General features: G+C 44.1%; 1 protein-coding gene across 1 annotated transcript in view; it reads right to left on the bottom strand.

The window, feature by feature from the left end:
- The window catches only part of LOC124789940 (transient receptor potential cation channel subfamily V member 1), a 115,525-nt gene that overhangs the window by 33,133 nt on the left and 65,566 nt on the right, over nucleotides 1-16,826 (bottom strand). Inside the window, 4 exon segments of the mRNA XM_047257469.1 lie at nucleotides 1,086-1,275; nucleotides 3,900-3,922; nucleotides 4,728-4,775; nucleotides 14,687-14,840. Coding sequence (XP_047113425.1) covers nucleotides 1,086-1,275; nucleotides 3,900-3,922; nucleotides 4,728-4,775; nucleotides 14,687-14,840 — 415 coding nt within the window.

Below are 16,826 nucleotides of genomic sequence, written 5' to 3' on the forward strand. Positions count from 1 at the left end.
TTAACAGGAGGCATACGTCAGTGTTGTGCGCGGGTAGTATTTTGTGACTAAATGTTCCTTTTGCTAGAGAAAGGTGCTTCCATGTTAAGTAACAGTTGTATAAAACCTGATAAATGATATGCAATTTAGTGCCACTCACACGAATTAACAAAAAACATTTCTACACAACGTCAAGTTCAAAAGGCTCTGAGCACTATGGGACTTAACATCTATGGTCATCAGTCCCCTAGAACTTAGAACTACTTAAACCTAACTAACCTAAGGACATCACACAACACCCAGTCATCACGAGGCAGAGAAAATCCCTGACCCCGCCGGGAATCGAACCCGGGAACCCGGGCGCGGGAAGCGAGAACGCTACCGCACGACCACGAGCTGCGGACCAACGTCAAGTGGAGAGTTCTTTAGCAGAGTGACAAATATTAGCCGGAATAATCATTTTTGAGATCAAACGAATTGTTACGCTGACAATGGGTAACTGGTTTTATATATTTTTTGATCTACCTGAAATATCATTTATATGTAATTAAAGTCACGAAATACTATAAACCGGTTCCGCCGCAGTGTCCACACCAGCCCGTCTTCAGCGAACATTCTAGTGGGACAAAAACTATTTACTATCCAGCCTTAGCTTCTGGAATACTAGTTGAACTTCAGGATCTGCTGCATGAGCCGACATGTACAAAGTTGAGTATTTGTCAATAAATGTTGGTGTTCTTGTCACAATCATTATCAGTGTTTCAGCGTTCTCTTCATTCTCCTCTTGTAGTATTTCCGTCACCGCACTACAAATAGTTGACGGCGGCAACGAGTAAAATTTTCTTATGTGGTTGTATTAAAAGTACAATACAATACTTTTTATTCCATTCCGAGAACTTTTCAGAGCACTCTCGTATACCCCGCATAATTCTACTTTCTCACGCCTCTGTAAAGGCCCAATAGGACCGCGTTACTGACAGGCAAAGCAAGCTTAAATGTACAGTGAAATGTCTGAAATCCCAAATTTTTCAGCTCCTTTGAAGTCTCGAGCGAGGCTGCGCCCACAAGTCTACGGTGCTTGCGGCTGCCGGAGAGTGGGTACTCACGAGGTTCTCGATGAACATGTTGAGGCCCAGGAAGTGCGCCTCGCGCAGCGCGGACAGGATGTAGAGGAAGGAGCCGGCCAGCATGGCGAGCTCGGCGCCCAGCCGCACCTTCGCCTCGAGGCTGCGGAACTGCATCAGCCGGCACTCGCCCTGCAGCTCCTCCCACCACGTTTCCTCCTCCTTGTCCTCACTGCCGCCGCCCACGCTGCTGTTTGTGCTGTTCTTCGTCTGAAAATGACAAGAAACTTGCAGTGATCCAGTTACATACGTTTTATTTACTCCCTTCTAAAATATCAATTTCAAGTTAGGATAATGAGCATGGAACTGTTGCTGAGTTTTGGGGCGGGGTGACAAGTGGGAAAAAATCCTCTTATAAACAGTTTTGGCCAGAAGTTGTTTGTTACTCACTGCTGAGAACCTTCGAGCCACCACCCAGCTTCACTTTCAGCTGAAGAAAGTAAGCAGGAAAATGATGTGAGTGAGTGCTGTGGTAGTGCAGAGCAATGGTCTAAGAGGCATGGTATCCACCACTGGCAATTATTTACGTAAAGCAAAACAAATTTGGACAACGTAGTAGTCAGTTGTTGTATCATATACACTCATCAAAAAAAGTTTGGCATCACATCGGTTCCGAGAGTTCCGGAACCTGTACAGAAGATTGGAATAGAGATCAACATAAACATCATTTCCGCCCTTTTTATTGCTCATGAAAACCACACATTGTATGTTGTACCACCATACAGCGAGACCTTCAGAGGTGATGGTCCAGATTACTGTACACACCGGTACCTCCAATACCCAGCAGCACGTCCTCTTGCATTGATGCATGCGTGTATTCGTCGTGGCATACTATCCACAAGTTCATAAAGGCACTGTTGGCCCAGATTGTCCTACTCCTCAACGGCGATTCGGCGTAGATCCCTGAGATTGGTTGGTGGGTCACGCCATCCATAAACAGCCCTTTTCAATCTATCCCAGGCATGTTCGATAGGGTTCATGTCTGGAGAACATGCTGGCCACTCTAGTCGAGCGATGTCGTTATACTGAAGGAAGTAATTAACAAGATGTGCACGATAGGGTGCAAATTGTCGTCCATCAAGACGAGTGCCTCGCCAATATGCTGCCGATGTAGTTGCACTGTCGGTTGGAGGATGGCATTCTCGTATCGTACAACCGTTACGGCGCCTTCCATGACCACCAGCGGCGTACGTCGCCCTACATAATGCTACCCCAAACCAGCAGGGAACCTCCACCTTGCTGCACTCGCTGGACAGTGTGTCTATGGCATTCGTCCTGACCGCGTTGCCTCCAAACACGTTGCCGACATTGTCCGGTTGAAGGCACATGACACTCATCGGTAATGCCAATCCTGAGGGATCCAGTCGGCATGTTTTTGAGCCCTTCTGTACCGCGCTGCATGGTGTCGTGGTTGCAAAGATGGAGCTCGCCGTGGACGTCGGGAGTGAAGTTCCACATCGTGCAGCCTATTGCTCACAACTTGAGTCGTAACACGATGTCCTGTGGCTGCACGAAAAGCATTATTCAACATGGTGGTGTTGCAGTCAGGGTTCCCCCGAGACATAATCCGTAGGTAGCGGTCATCCACTGCAGTAGTAGCCCTTGGGCAGCCTGAGCGAGGCACGTCATCGACAGTCCCTGTCTCTGTGTATCTTCTCCATGTCCGAACAACATCGCTTTGGACTCCGAGATGCCTGGACACTTCCCTTGTTGAGAGCCCTTCCTAGCACGAAGTGACATTGCGGACGCGATCGAGCCGTGGTATTGACCGTCTAGGCATGGTTAACTAGAGACAACACGAGCCGTGTACTTCCTTCCTGGAACTGATCGGCTGTCGGACCCCCTGCGTCTAATAGGTGCTGCTCATGCATGGTTGTTTACATCTTTGAGCGGGTTTAGTGACATCTCTGAACAGTCAAAAGGACTGTGTCTGTGATACAATATCCACAGTCAACGACTATCTTCACGATTTCTGGGAAGTGGACTGATGCAAAACTTTTTTTTGATGTGTGTAGATTCTGGAATGATAGATATACAGTGACGGAAAGAAAAATCGCAACACCAAGAATGATTAATGTAGACTAATGAAATGTTGGGAATACATTGGTCTAGGTAACATATTTAAGCGATCAACTTTGCAAGAACACAGGTTAATAAGGACGAGATAATCCATTGCAAATGTGAAATGACGGTGCATTAATAACCAGTGTAACCGCCAGAATGTTGAATGCAAGCATGCGAACGTGGATGCATTGTGTTTTAGAGGTGCCAGATGTCAGTTTGCGGGATGGAGTTCTGTACCTGTTGCACTTGGTCGGTCAGTACAGGGACGGTTAATGCTGGTTGTTGATGACGCTGGAGTTGTCGTCCGATGATGTCCCACATGTGCTCGATTGGAGACAGAGCTGGTGACCGAGCAGGCCAAGGCAACATGTCGACACTCTGCAGAACATGTTGGGTTACAACAGGGCTATGTGGACGAGCGTTATCCTGTTGGAAAACACCCCCAGGAGTGCTGTTCGAGAATGGCAGCACAACAGGCCAAATCATCAGACGTAAACATTTGCAGTCAGTGTGCGTGGAATAACCACGAGAGTGCTCCTGCTATCACAGACCATAACTCCAAGTGTGTGTAGCACGCAGACAACCTGGCTGCAGGCCCTCAGCTGGCCTACTCCTAACTAACACGCGGCCATCACTGGCACCGAGGCAGAACCAGCTTTCATCAGAAAATTTAAGCTGCAAGGCTTCTGACTTCGAGGTGTCTTTGAAGTAACCGATTTGCAACAGCGCCACTTTCATGTCTCTGGAGTCCGCCCCTGGTAGCTGAGTGGTCAGTGCGACGGAATGTCATACCTAACGGCTTGGGTTTGATTCCCGGCTGGATCGGAGATTTTCTCCGCTCAGGGACTGGGTATTGTGTTGTTCTTATCATCATTTCGTTCCCATCCACAGGCAAGTCGCCGAAGTGGCGTCAACTCGAAAGACTTGCACCAGGCGAACGGTCTACCCGACGGGAGGCTCCAGCCACACGGGATTTCCATTTCCATATGACTGGAGCGAAATTTGAATAGACATCATCATTCAGATGCAGAAACACGCCTACCAGCTTTCGTTCATGTTCCACAACTCCTTTGCGTTGAGATTTTTTTTCCCTTTAGTGTGTGATTGTACGAGGGCTGTTGCAGTTAACATTCATATTTTTCAAAGACCTCTAGGCAGTTATTTTCACGAGGCGCAATGTCTGTAACGTTATTTGAAGAATATATGGAGATTTTTAGCTCAGTGATCAACGATTTATTTTACGCAGTGAAATGATATGGAAGTATTCTCATTTTATTCCAAGTAATTCTGCACTGTGCGCAGTTAATTTATTCATTTATTTTTTAATCGCTGCATGAAGGTGAGGGAGACTTTTACTCTTTCACCTATCATTTTATATTCAGCTGTCCTGTGAGAGTCACCTGTAGCGGCACGACATTTGTTATTGCAATCAGATGCTACGTCTGGAGCCGCAGTTGTGATTCTTGTACTGGTATCTTGAATTTTCCAGAGGACATGATTTTAGGACCGCTACTGCGGTGGTTCACCTGAGACAATACTTACTTACTAGGTTGGGCACACAAACGGCAATCTATCTTTGGCCTCACTAGTCATCGTCTTCCATTTCCCCTGGTCCATGTATTCCTCCTCAACTAGTCCCGTCGTACTCATGTCCTCTCTGATCCCGTCACTGCATCACCCATGGTCATCCTCTCGGTCTGTTACCTCCGATGTCTTCTTCCACCACCTGCCTTGTGATCTGGCCTTCTCGCCGCGTTACATGCCCATATCACCTCAGTCTCTGCTTCTAATCACAGCCACAAAGTCCAGCGATCTGTACAATTCCCGCAGTTCGCGGGTTTTCCATTTTCTTCCAGTCGTCTCCATCCTTCACTGGTCCAAAACTGTTTCAGAGCAGTATTTTCAAATGTCAGTTTTCTCTCTATCTTTTCTGTTATAGTCCAGGTCTCTGCCCCGTAAGGGACTACAGGTCGAATTGCTGTCATGTAGATCCTAATCTTCGTAGATCTCGATAGGAGCCGGAACTTCAGCAGCTTTCTGAGCGCTCATCAAACTATAATAATTTATTTTTTACTGAACTTAACGATCGGGACTGAATGAAAATTAAGTTGAAGCATCATTTTTAATAAAGGGAGTCGCCACAATATGATAAACATTCCTACACTGGTTGAGAATTGCCCCTGGACAAAGATATCTGCACATCTGCCGCTGCGCTGTACCTGCTAAAACGACTTCTGGATGGCACCGATACTTCTCTTGTAGTTCTAAGTCTAGGGGACTGATGACCTCAGATAGTCCCATAGTGCTTAGAGCCATTCTGAGTACTGTTCGTGAATGGCAGCACATCAGGCCGGTTCATCAGACGCAAACATTTGCAGTCAGCGTGCGTGGACTAGTACGCGTCCCACTCATCAGGCCAAATCTGCATTACACATTCAGGATAAACCACTAGATGCACATAGTTCAGGAATAGGTCGAACATAGGCTCAGGAAGATACTGTTTCGTAAACGGACGGTTACATGTACTACACAACTGCGATTTCTGCGTATGCGTTTTACTATCATAAGAGAGAGAGAGAGAGAGAGAGAGAGAGAGAGAGAGAGAGAGAGAGAGAGAGAGTAGTCCATTGGCAGCTGTAAGACTAAGTGCTACGGGGTTAGCCCAGGGCATGACTCCAGAAGGCTCTTAGACTCTATTGGAAAAATGGAAATGAGCGTTTGACGTCATTGGCCGGGTGGCAGGTCTGGCCACCTTGGTGCAGGTCTTATTACATTCGCCCCGGATCGGGATGAAATAATGATGAAGACAACACAACACCCAGTCCCTGAGCGGAGAAAATCCCTGAACCAGCCGAGAATCGAACCCGGGCCGCTTAGGACGGCAGTCCGTCACGCAAACTTTTTTTTTTATAGTTGGGTTTGGTCGTTGCGGACGACACAAGACATCCGTTAAAGTTCGTTTGTTGATCCTTCCAGTCAGTTTTTTTTTATTACAGAGGCTCGTCAGCTCTCTGACCGAACACGCTGAGTTACCGTGCCGGCGCCATTCAGCTATCGGGGCGGACAGACTCTATTGACTCCCACAGCGTCTGTGGCCCGACTTCTCAAACGACTGCCCCAACACACATCATATTAGTTCGAAGTGGCTACATGCAACAGTATCTGGGCGATCTCGTCTATGATGACAGCTGTACTGAAAAAGATGCTAGTTTTGAATAGGACAAAACTAATTTGGGCTGACACCATAATTGATACAAGTAAATGATATCTATGAAAACACTCACTGAAGTCAGTATGGGATAATTATTACTGAAGACAAGACAATAGCCCGTGAACGTTATGGGTATAGGCTCCAACATGTGACAAATTGAAAAATAGCGTCTTCCATGCACGAAAAAGTGCGAAAGCGAACTCCTATGACAACATTTCTGAATTTGTTCAGGGATGTAGTCTGAGTATTTTGGTACCTGGGATCAGCGTTTTGTCTTTTGCGGTTTTGAGACTGCATTTTACAGTCATTTTCGCTGCAGTGAAAGCATTTTCGCAGAAAAAGGGTAACTCTGATAACTGACCAAATGAATCATAGTCATGTTATTACTCTTGTGGCCACTGGAGAACACGGATCAGTTACACCAAAATACTAGGAAAATGTAGGTGGAGTTCGGTTTCACCCGTCATAGGGATTCACAGAGTAAACTCTACAGGGTGTCCCATTTATCGTGATCACCCAAAATAGCTTTTTTCTGGTGCGTTTAACGAAAAATTGCTTCAACCAATGTTTTTTAACATCACTGGATAATTCTTGCTTATGTTATATAGAATACACCCATTCTCTCCAAGAGTTATTAAAAAATGTATCACACTGTACCAGTTTATCCACGAAACTAGTACCTAAGGAAGTGATAAATAATACATGACTTTCCTAATATAAATATCACTTCAAAGCATTTCATTATCTAAATAATTTTACCTCTTCAAAGTGCTTTTGAATATTTTACAGATTACCGATAAACACGGAATGTAATACAGTATTATGGCGCTGTACAGTAATTTGATCTTGTTATTGTACAGTATCGTATTGCAGTACTTATGACAATGCAGAAGTGACATGGCCCTTTGCAGTAAGTTTTACTGCGATACTACATGAAAAACAGTTTACACCACATGCTCAAAATGACGACTAGTGGCATTCATACACAGGTTCACTCTGTGGATGAAGGGCGCCCACATCGTGCTACTACTTCCTCTGTGATGGCTGTACAATCATTAATATCGCGTTGCTGCATGTCCTCTGGTGTTGTTGGAACATTTCAGTTGACAGCATCCTCGACTGCTCCCCACAGAAAAAAATTCAGCGGTGTAAGATCCGGAGATCGGGCAGGCCAACTAACTGGCCCACAATGTCCAATCCACATACCAGGGTATTTACGGTCCAGAATCCGTCGTGCTCGTACGGCGTTATGTGCAGGCCATCCATCATGGTTCAAATGGCTCTGAGCACTATGGGACTTAACTGCAGTGGTCATCAGTCCCCTAGAACGTAGAACTACTTAAACCTAACTAACCTAAGGACATCACGCACATCCATTCTCGAGACAGGATTCGAACCTGCGACCGTAGCGGTCTCGCAGTTCCAGACTGTAGCGCCTAGAACCGCTCGGCCACCCCAGCCGGCCGCATCCATCATGCTGATACTTCTTGACCATCATCTGATTCAGAAGTACGGCGCCCAAGAGAAAAGGAAGAGTTTGTCTTAAAAATTGGGCATATTGTCTGCCATTTTGGTTGCCGTTTGCAAAGAAAAGCCCGATAATAGTATCTCCAGTAATTCCGCACCAAACATTAATGTTCCATAGACGTTGATGCTCTACCTGTCCGAGCCACTGTGGATTGTTCAAGGGCCAATAATGCATATTTCTCATATTGACAATTCCTTCGTTGGAGCGTGGTCAATCGTCAGTAAAAAGAATATCTGAGAAGAAATTAGGAGTAGTCAGAAGTCGTCGGTGAGCCCACTGACAAAACTGAACTCTATTGTTCAAGTCATTTCCATCAAGTTCTTGTGTAAACGAACACGATAAGGATGGAATGTATGACGTTGCAGAATTCAATGTGCACTTGTTCTTGAGACGTTAACTTCATGTTCAACTCGTTGTGTGCTGACTTGATGATTCACGGCTACGGAGGCGAGCACAGCATCCTCAGAAGCTTTGTCTGTTCTACGACGATTTCTAGGTCTTGCATTTAAACTTCCCGTTTCACGCAGACCAAAAATGAGACACCTAAACGTCCAACGAAGGCGATGGCTTGTCAGGGAATCGTACAGTAGTTGTGCCTGTACAGAGTTTGGTCCATCTGCAGCAAATTACAGGACGGGTATGCACAGTAGACTACAAGATGGGCATAATAACATAATAATCATAATGTTATCTAATAGTACTGAACATAAAATTGCAAGCTACTAAATTATTTCACGTACATCGTACACCTTTACTCAACAAAAATTGTATTCACAACGTGTACTACCGCCATGCAGTTAACTAACTTACTCTTAAGCACGACTACACTGGTATGCAGTGTACTTTGCGCTAAAGCAACAACAAATGAGGTGTGTGAGGGTGTGGGGGGGGGGGGGGGGTGAGGGAGACGAATGCCTGTGTTTAAATGAGTCGGAAATCATAAACAAAACCCACATCTCTACTACAGCACTACACTGGGTACACAATGTATACATCAAGGCTGTAAACAGCTCGGTTTTTTTTAAACCTGTGTTCTCGTTATCGTTCCCACATCTACGTTATATTGAAAAAAAAATGGTACAGTATGATACATTTTTGAATAGCTCTTTGGGAGGGTAGGTGTATTATTGAATAAAATTTACATGGCTCCATTTAAAAAAATTAACATCCACCGCTATCTCCTACATCTGTGGGGATACGTAAAACGTATAACCTCAGCAAGAACTAGCCAATGATGTTAAGAGACATTGGGTGAAGCAATTTTTCACTTAACTTTCAGAAAAAAAGTTATTTTGGGTGAGCAAGATAAATGAGACACCCCGTATAAGCACATTAAGATATAAATAAGATAAATTACGCCATAGCCGATCCCAAGCACAGTTGAAAAGGAGGAGAGGGAGGAGTCACACCTCGTAAAAAGAAACCTTGGTTCACCTGGCCCGGGTGTGGTATCTTGTGAGGTCCCTTGCCAGACCTCAACGGCATTGAAGACGGAGATGTAGATCATCAGTTCGGCAGATCTGTCGGAAGAGGCGGCCCTGCTTTTAGGGTTAATCTAAAAGCTAACGATAGAAAACCTAGACGCGTCAGAACCCATAATGGGCGGCTTTCTGGTCAGTGTCTGTTCCCCATGTTAGGGTCGACTGCAAAAATTGCTCCAGGATCTAACAATCCCTGGTTCTAATAACCCAGTGGAAACATTGAACAAACAATTATAAGCCATTATGATTCGTGAAATTAATAACAATGTTACCCCAGGTGGTACTCAAGCCGCCGCCAACAGGCGGCAACCGGGTCTTTGTAATCTAGGGGACATGGGCAGTCATGAACACAGAGAAAGTCGGAGTTCTCTGGCAGACTTCCACCCAAAACTATTACTTATATGGGCACATTTAATATCAACACTCTAATTCAACCGGGAAAATTACACAATCTAGTACAGGAGCTAGACTGACAAAAAATTCAGATTTTAGTCCTTCGAGAAACACGATTCACAGATGAAGCCACAGTAGATTATGGAAATTATCGCATCTTTACAACGGAAAACCGTATTGCTGAAGGTGCTCCGCTTCTAGGAATGGCTTTTGTCGTATATAAAAATATAACAGACTCCATAAGAGATGTGTGCCCCATAAGAAACCGCCATATGACAATGCACATGCAGTGCGCTAACAAGAAATATACCTTCATTAATGTTCATGTCCCCATCAACATTGCTAACAGAAAGGATCCACAGACTGTGGAGAAATTCTGGACCGATCTTGAGAAAGTAATAGCTAAAATTACAAAGCAAGACATCAGAAACTTATTGGGTGATTTCAATGCTCAGATAGGCAAATAAAACAATACTGGAAAACTTTAGGAAAATATCCCGCCCATAAATTTACCAATAAAAACGGAAAAAGGCTTATCGAACTATGCCAACAAAACAACCTTAAAATCATGTCAACACCACTGAGGCAGGATCCCCGAAAACAAAAGACCTGGAGAGCCCTAATAAAAGAGCTCGGTGAATATCAGATTGATCATGTTGCGATCTCGCATCCTCTACAGAAGGAAGTTCATGGCATTCAAGTCCGTAGTGGTAAAAACATAGATTCAGACCACTATCTAACACAGACAAAAATGAAATTTGCTGGAAAGAGAGTCCACCGCAAGAAAGTGCACTACCAGAAATTTGACACCAGAATAATCAAAGAAACTTAGCTTGGAGAAGAACTGGAAAAACCCCAGGCTGATACTTGGGAAAAATTTAACAGTAAAATAATCCAGAAGGCTAAAGATTTAGTCCCCCTGAAGAAAAACACAAAATATCCATGGTGGGGCACAATGTGTGACAAAGCTTCAGAAAAGTGAAAAAAGCCTTTTTTAACGACAACAGGAAGAAAACACCGGAAAATCTTCAATATTTTTAAGAAACTAGGAAACAAGTGGCGAAAATCATTAGACAGACCAAAAGAAATACCTGAAAAACCAACTGAACTTAATCGAAGAAAACTTCCCCACCTACAATACACATGATTTTTAGAGAACCTTTGTAAAAAAATTCGCGAATACAGCGCACAAAATTTATGTTTCAAGAAATCTGCCAGAAAACTTGCACTGACTAACCAGGGAAACTGTAAGGAACTAGCACATTATTTTTCAACACTCCTTAATTTCCCGAAATCACCTTCGAGATTCCCTAAAGAAAGACCTACTCACACGCACCTTGAATAACCCCCACCGACACAAGAAGAAATTCACAAACACTCTGTTAAATTAAAAAACAATAGAACATCTAGTGAAGATGGGATTATTGCTGAGCTACTGAAATCTCTAGGACCAAATACTGTCAGAGAGTTAATCCAAATCATTGCAGGTATTTGGGAGACAGAAAAATTACCCCAGGAATGGAAATGTGCGCTTATTCATCCATTACACAAAAAGGGGACAAATCTGATGAAAATAATTATCGAGGCATATCCCTACTTCCGGTCGCATACAAAGTTCTATCAGCCTGTCTTCTTCAAAGAGCACAAGAGAAACTGGAAAACAAAATTGATGAATACCAAGGTGGATTTCGCCCCAGTAGATCCTGCACAGAACAAATTTTCAATCTAAAGACCGTGCTAAATTACAAACCGGTCAGAAACAGCCCAATAATTTGCACGTTTGTTGACTTTAAAAAGGCATGCGACTCAGTTGACCGACAAGCACTTTTTGATATCCTTGAAGAACAAGGGTTGGATACAAAAACCCTTAACGTCATCAAAGAATCTCACCTCTAAGGTGAAATTCGTGGTGAAATATCCGAGACCTTCCTGATCAAAATTGGCTCCGGCAAGGTGATGGTCTGTCTACTCTCCTATTCAACCTTGTGCTGGACAAGGTCATCCGCGAATGGGAAAAGGAACTGGAAACCTGTGCAGATGGGGCGGGTCAAGGGTGACAGAAGAATTTTATGTTTAGCTTTCGCTGACGACTTAGCCTTACTAGCGGATTATGGGATAACAGCATCGAACAGGTTGAAACCCTTAAAGAACGTGCAGAGAAAGTTGGTCTGCAAATATCTCTCCTAAAGTCTGAGTTCATCACCACAAAAACAGACATCCAAAACTTGACTACAAAATACTGTAATATCAGTAGAGTCCCATACTTTAAACACTTAGGTGAAGTCCTTGAATCTACAGGGCGAGAGAAAATGGCACAATAGAACCTACAAGGTGTACAATAAAAAATGACTGTCCAAAAACACTAAAATTAGACATCATGCAGTATTAAAACCTGAAGTCCTGTATTCCAGTGAAACCCTGACAGTACACATTAAAGATGACCTAGAAAACTTATTAAAGGAAGCAAGTAAAATCATCAGAAAGATACTAGGGCCAGAGAAAACAGAAGAGGGCTATAGACTACAATCTCGTCAAACAACTGAGAAATTCCAGAATGAGATTTTCACTCTGCAGCGGAGTGTGCGCTGATATAAAACTTCCTGGCAGATTAAAACTGTGTGCCCGACCGAGACTCGAACTCGGGACCTTTGCCTTCCGCGGCAAGTGCTCTACCATCTTTTTTTTTTTTTCGTTCATTGTATCTGCTCTGGGCGGACGTCGAAAGACACCCGTTTCAGTTCGTTGTTGATCCATGAACTCAGTTTTTTTATTACAGAGGACAGCTAGCCCTCTGACCGAACACGCTGAGCTACCGTGCCGGCATCCATCTGAGCTACCGATGCACGACTCAGGGTCCGTCCTCACAGCTCTACTTCTGCCAGTATCTCGTCTCCTACCTTCCAAACTTTACAGAAGCTCTCCTGCGAACCATGCAGAACTAGAACTCCTGAAAGAAAGGATACTGCGGAGAGATGGCTTAGCCACAGCCTGGGGGATGTTTCCAGAATGAGATTGTCTGCAGCGGAGTGTGCGCTGATATGAAACTTCCTGGCAGATTAAGTTTCATATCAGCGCACACTCCGCTGCAGAGTGAAAATCTCATTCTGGTAACATCCCCCAGGCTGTGGCTAAGCCATGTCTTCGCAGTATCCGTTCTTTCAGGAGTGCTAGTTCTGCATGGTTCGCAGGAGAGCTTCTGTAAAGTTTGGAAGGTAGGAGACGAGATACTGGCAGAAGTAAAGCTGTGAGGACGGAGCCTGAGTCGTGCTTCGGTAGCTCAGATGGTACAGCACTTGCCCGCGAAAGGCAAAGGTCCCGAGTTCGAGTCTCGGTCGGGCACACAGTTTTAATCTGCCAGAAAGTTTCAATTGAGAAACTGTCAAAGCTTGCAGCAGACATTAGAAAAAGGCGATTAAAATTTTATGGGCTCGTCTCTAGGCCTCCGAAAGCAAGACATACGCACAAAATTCCTAGATACATAGAAGGACTTAAAACTAAACCCTGGATAGAAGAGGTCAAGAATGACCTACAAAAAGCTCAGATACATTATTCAGATATTTTGGAAAGATAGGTATTTAAGCAGAAAGTTGACAGATGGGAAGTTAAGTCAGAGAGCGAAGCTCCGAAGATATCAGGAATAAAATGTGTAAGTTGGCTGTTTAGGTTTTTATGTTGGCAACACCACATAGTGCTCTGTATGAAAATCGCCGACTGCGCTGTGTGCATTCTGTGGCTGGTTGGACTCACTGTTGGAATTTTCGCTTGCGTAGTCTTAGGCAGTTGAATGTGAACAGCGCGTGGATTTGGGCAGTTGGAGGTGAACCGCCAGCGGTGGTGGATGAGCGGAGAGAGATGCCCGAGTTTTGAGAGGTTACTATGAGCGGACGATCTGTATCCGTAAGAAAAAGGAAATTTGTAAGACTGGATGACATGAACTGATATATATGACTTCTGAACACTATTAAGGTAAATACATTGTTTGTTCTCTATCAAAATCTTTCATTTGCTAACTATGCCTATCTGTAGTTAGTGACTTCAGTAGTTAGAATATTTTATTTAGCTGGCAGTGTTGGCGCCCGCTGTATTGCAGTAGTTCGAGTAACGAAGATTTTTGTGAGGTAAGTGATTCATGAAGGGTATAGGTTATTGTTAGTCAGGGCTATTTTTTTTGTAGCGATTATTGAAAGATTGCGTCGCGCTAAAAATATTGTGTGTCAGTTTAGTGATGATCAGAATAAGTAAAGAGAGAACTGTCTGAGTACGTTCAGTTTTGCTCAGCTGTTTGAAAATCAAATAACGTAAGAGTTTTTCCAGCACTGTCATTCTTTACCTACAAAGTCGAAGTTTCACATGGACAGAAGAAAGGAAGAGAGCCCATGCAGAAAAAAATGAGAGCAATGTGGAAAAAAAGGAAAAAGAATCAAGAAGCTGAGTGATCCAACAGGGTCTAATCGCACATAATAATAATAATAACAAAAAATAACATAACACTGACCGTTGTTTGTGGTGTTGTGGTGGGTGTGACTGGCGTCACTGTAGCGAATGTGGCACCCTCCTCCATCCTTGTGTGATTCAGATCGCCTTCAATAATTTCTCTTTTCGAGACATTGTGCGAAACTATTGTTACTGCACTTGCGCCGTAGTTGTTCCCGCGATGTTGGCGACTGCGAGAAGCATTCAGTCTGTGGAGCGGACTTGGGTCTGTTGTGTTTGGAACCACACTTGCCATAGGAGAAACTTTACTGATTCGATTTGCACGAACAATTCCAGCTGCCTTTGGTGGTAGACGCTGGAATCTCTTCTCGCTCTTGACGAGAGACTGATTAAGCGTGTGGAGTGATCCGTTGGAGGCGAGAAAGGCGAGGGTGGCAGTCGTCCCGTTGGCTGGCGACAGCGTGGTGGTGGCGTTGGTGGCGATAGTGGCGTTGGTGGGGATGGTGGCGTTGATGGCAGGACTCGCCGTCGCCTTGAGGCTGGTGGGGGGCGGGCCCGGCCGCAGTGTGAAGCACACCAGCGAGAACATGAAGTAGAAGCAGAACAGGAAGAACTGCCGGTAGAACCTGCAATCAGTGCACAACGCAGTGCTGTAGCCTCATTAAAACAAGTGCAATCACGTAGCAAACGCCAGTTTGGGAAATGAGGGTGTCATATCATTAAGTATGTCTTTTTTTATTATTATTGTTTCCTGCAAGAACTTTACAGCATTAAATTGCAGTTCATAGATACATGTGGTTTAATAGTACTATAATACATTATTTTCATCATGGCAGCGACAACAGCAACCGTTACAAACTGTCGTGAATGAAATCAGCCCAAAGTTGCAATAAATTATGTTTATTTTAAACCTTGACCATGGTTTCTGCTATAATAATATAGCCTTCTTCAGAAGTCACACTAATAAATGAAAAATGTCTTAGCCCAGCAGCTGCGTCAAGACTAATAAAATAACTTCAACAGACGTAAGCCTGTTTAGAACATAAGTAAAATTACATATGGCACCCAAATTTTACTTATGTTCAGAACAGGCTTATGTCTGTTATAGTTATTTTATTGGTCTTGACGCAGCAGCTGGGCTAAGACATTTTTCATTTATTAGTGTAACTTCTGAAGATGGCTATATTATTATAGCAGAAACCATGAACAAGTTTTAAAATAAACATAATTTAGTGCAACTGTGGGCTGTTTTTCATACTAGACAATACTATAATACAATTTATATATGCAGTGTTCAAAAACTCAGTGCCCAAACTAGCAGGGATGATGATGGAGATATTTTGTAAAGCAAAGATGTGTCGGAAACGCATATAGTTTGAGTATTGAGTATGCAGGAGGTTATTGTATGTGACTGAGAATAAAACGGTGTTAAATGTTTTTCATTGATTTGTTGTTCTGATCACTATTACATTACAAGAAATGTTCAAAATGAGCACCATTAGCCTCTGCACAGAGCAGGTGTCGTCGTAGCAGGGAGTCCCGTACTGGAAAATGCGTGGTGTGTTCGGTATTTGTGTGGTCGGTGCAAGAATTCTTTGCAATAAACTTCGCCTCAGAGTCAACAGGGGTAGAATACACCTTGGATTTCATGTAGTTCCACAGAAAGAAGTACAATGGATGAGGTCTAGGGATCCTGCAGGCCAATGTACAGATCTTCCCTGGCTGCTACAGCAATGTCGCAGAACAAGCTCAATAGCACAGTCACTGTGGTGTAGAGGTTATGATACTAGGCCTTTGCATGGAGGGTCGCGAGTTCAAAAGTCACCTAGATTGTAAAACTTTAATTATTATACTCGGTTCGAGGACATTCTAGAAGTGTCCACAAATATCAAGAATCATTGTTCTGGAATGTTCTCTAACTGTATATACACTACTGGCCATTAAAATTGCTACACCAAGAAGAAATACAGATGATAAACGGGTATTCATTGGACAAATATATTATACTAGAACTGACATGTGATTACATTTTCACGCGATTTGGGTGCATAGATCCTGAGAAATCAGTACCCAGAACAACCACCTTGATACGCCTGGGAATTGAGTCAAACAGAGCTTGGATGGCGTGTACAGGTAAAGCTGCCCATGCAGCTTCAACACGATACCACAGTTCATCAAGAGTAGTGACTGGCGTATTGTGACGAGCCAGTTGCTCGGCCACCATTGACCAGACGTTTTCAATGGGTGAGAGATCTGGAGAATGTACTGGCCAGGGCAGCAGACGAACATTTTCTGTATCCAGAAAGGCCTGTACAGGACCTGCAACATGCGGTCGTGCATCATCCTGCTGAAATGTAGGGTTTCGCAGGGATCGAATGAAGGGCAGAGCCACGGGTCGTAACACATCTGAAATGTAACGTCCACTGTTCAAGAGGTGACCGAGACGTGTAACCAATGGCACCCCATACCATCACGCTGGGTGATACGTCAGTATGGCGATGGCGAATACACGCTTCCGATGTGCGTTCACTGCGATATCGCCAAACACGGATGCGCCCATCACGATGCTGTAAACAGAACCTGGATTCATCCGAAAAAATGACGTTTTGCCA

Source organism: Schistocerca piceifrons, chromosome 3, assembly GCF_021461385.2.
Source record: "Schistocerca piceifrons isolate TAMUIC-IGC-003096 chromosome 3, iqSchPice1.1, whole genome shotgun sequence".
In the NCBI taxonomy this organism is placed as follows: domain Eukaryota; kingdom Metazoa; phylum Arthropoda; class Insecta; order Orthoptera; family Acrididae; genus Schistocerca; species Schistocerca piceifrons.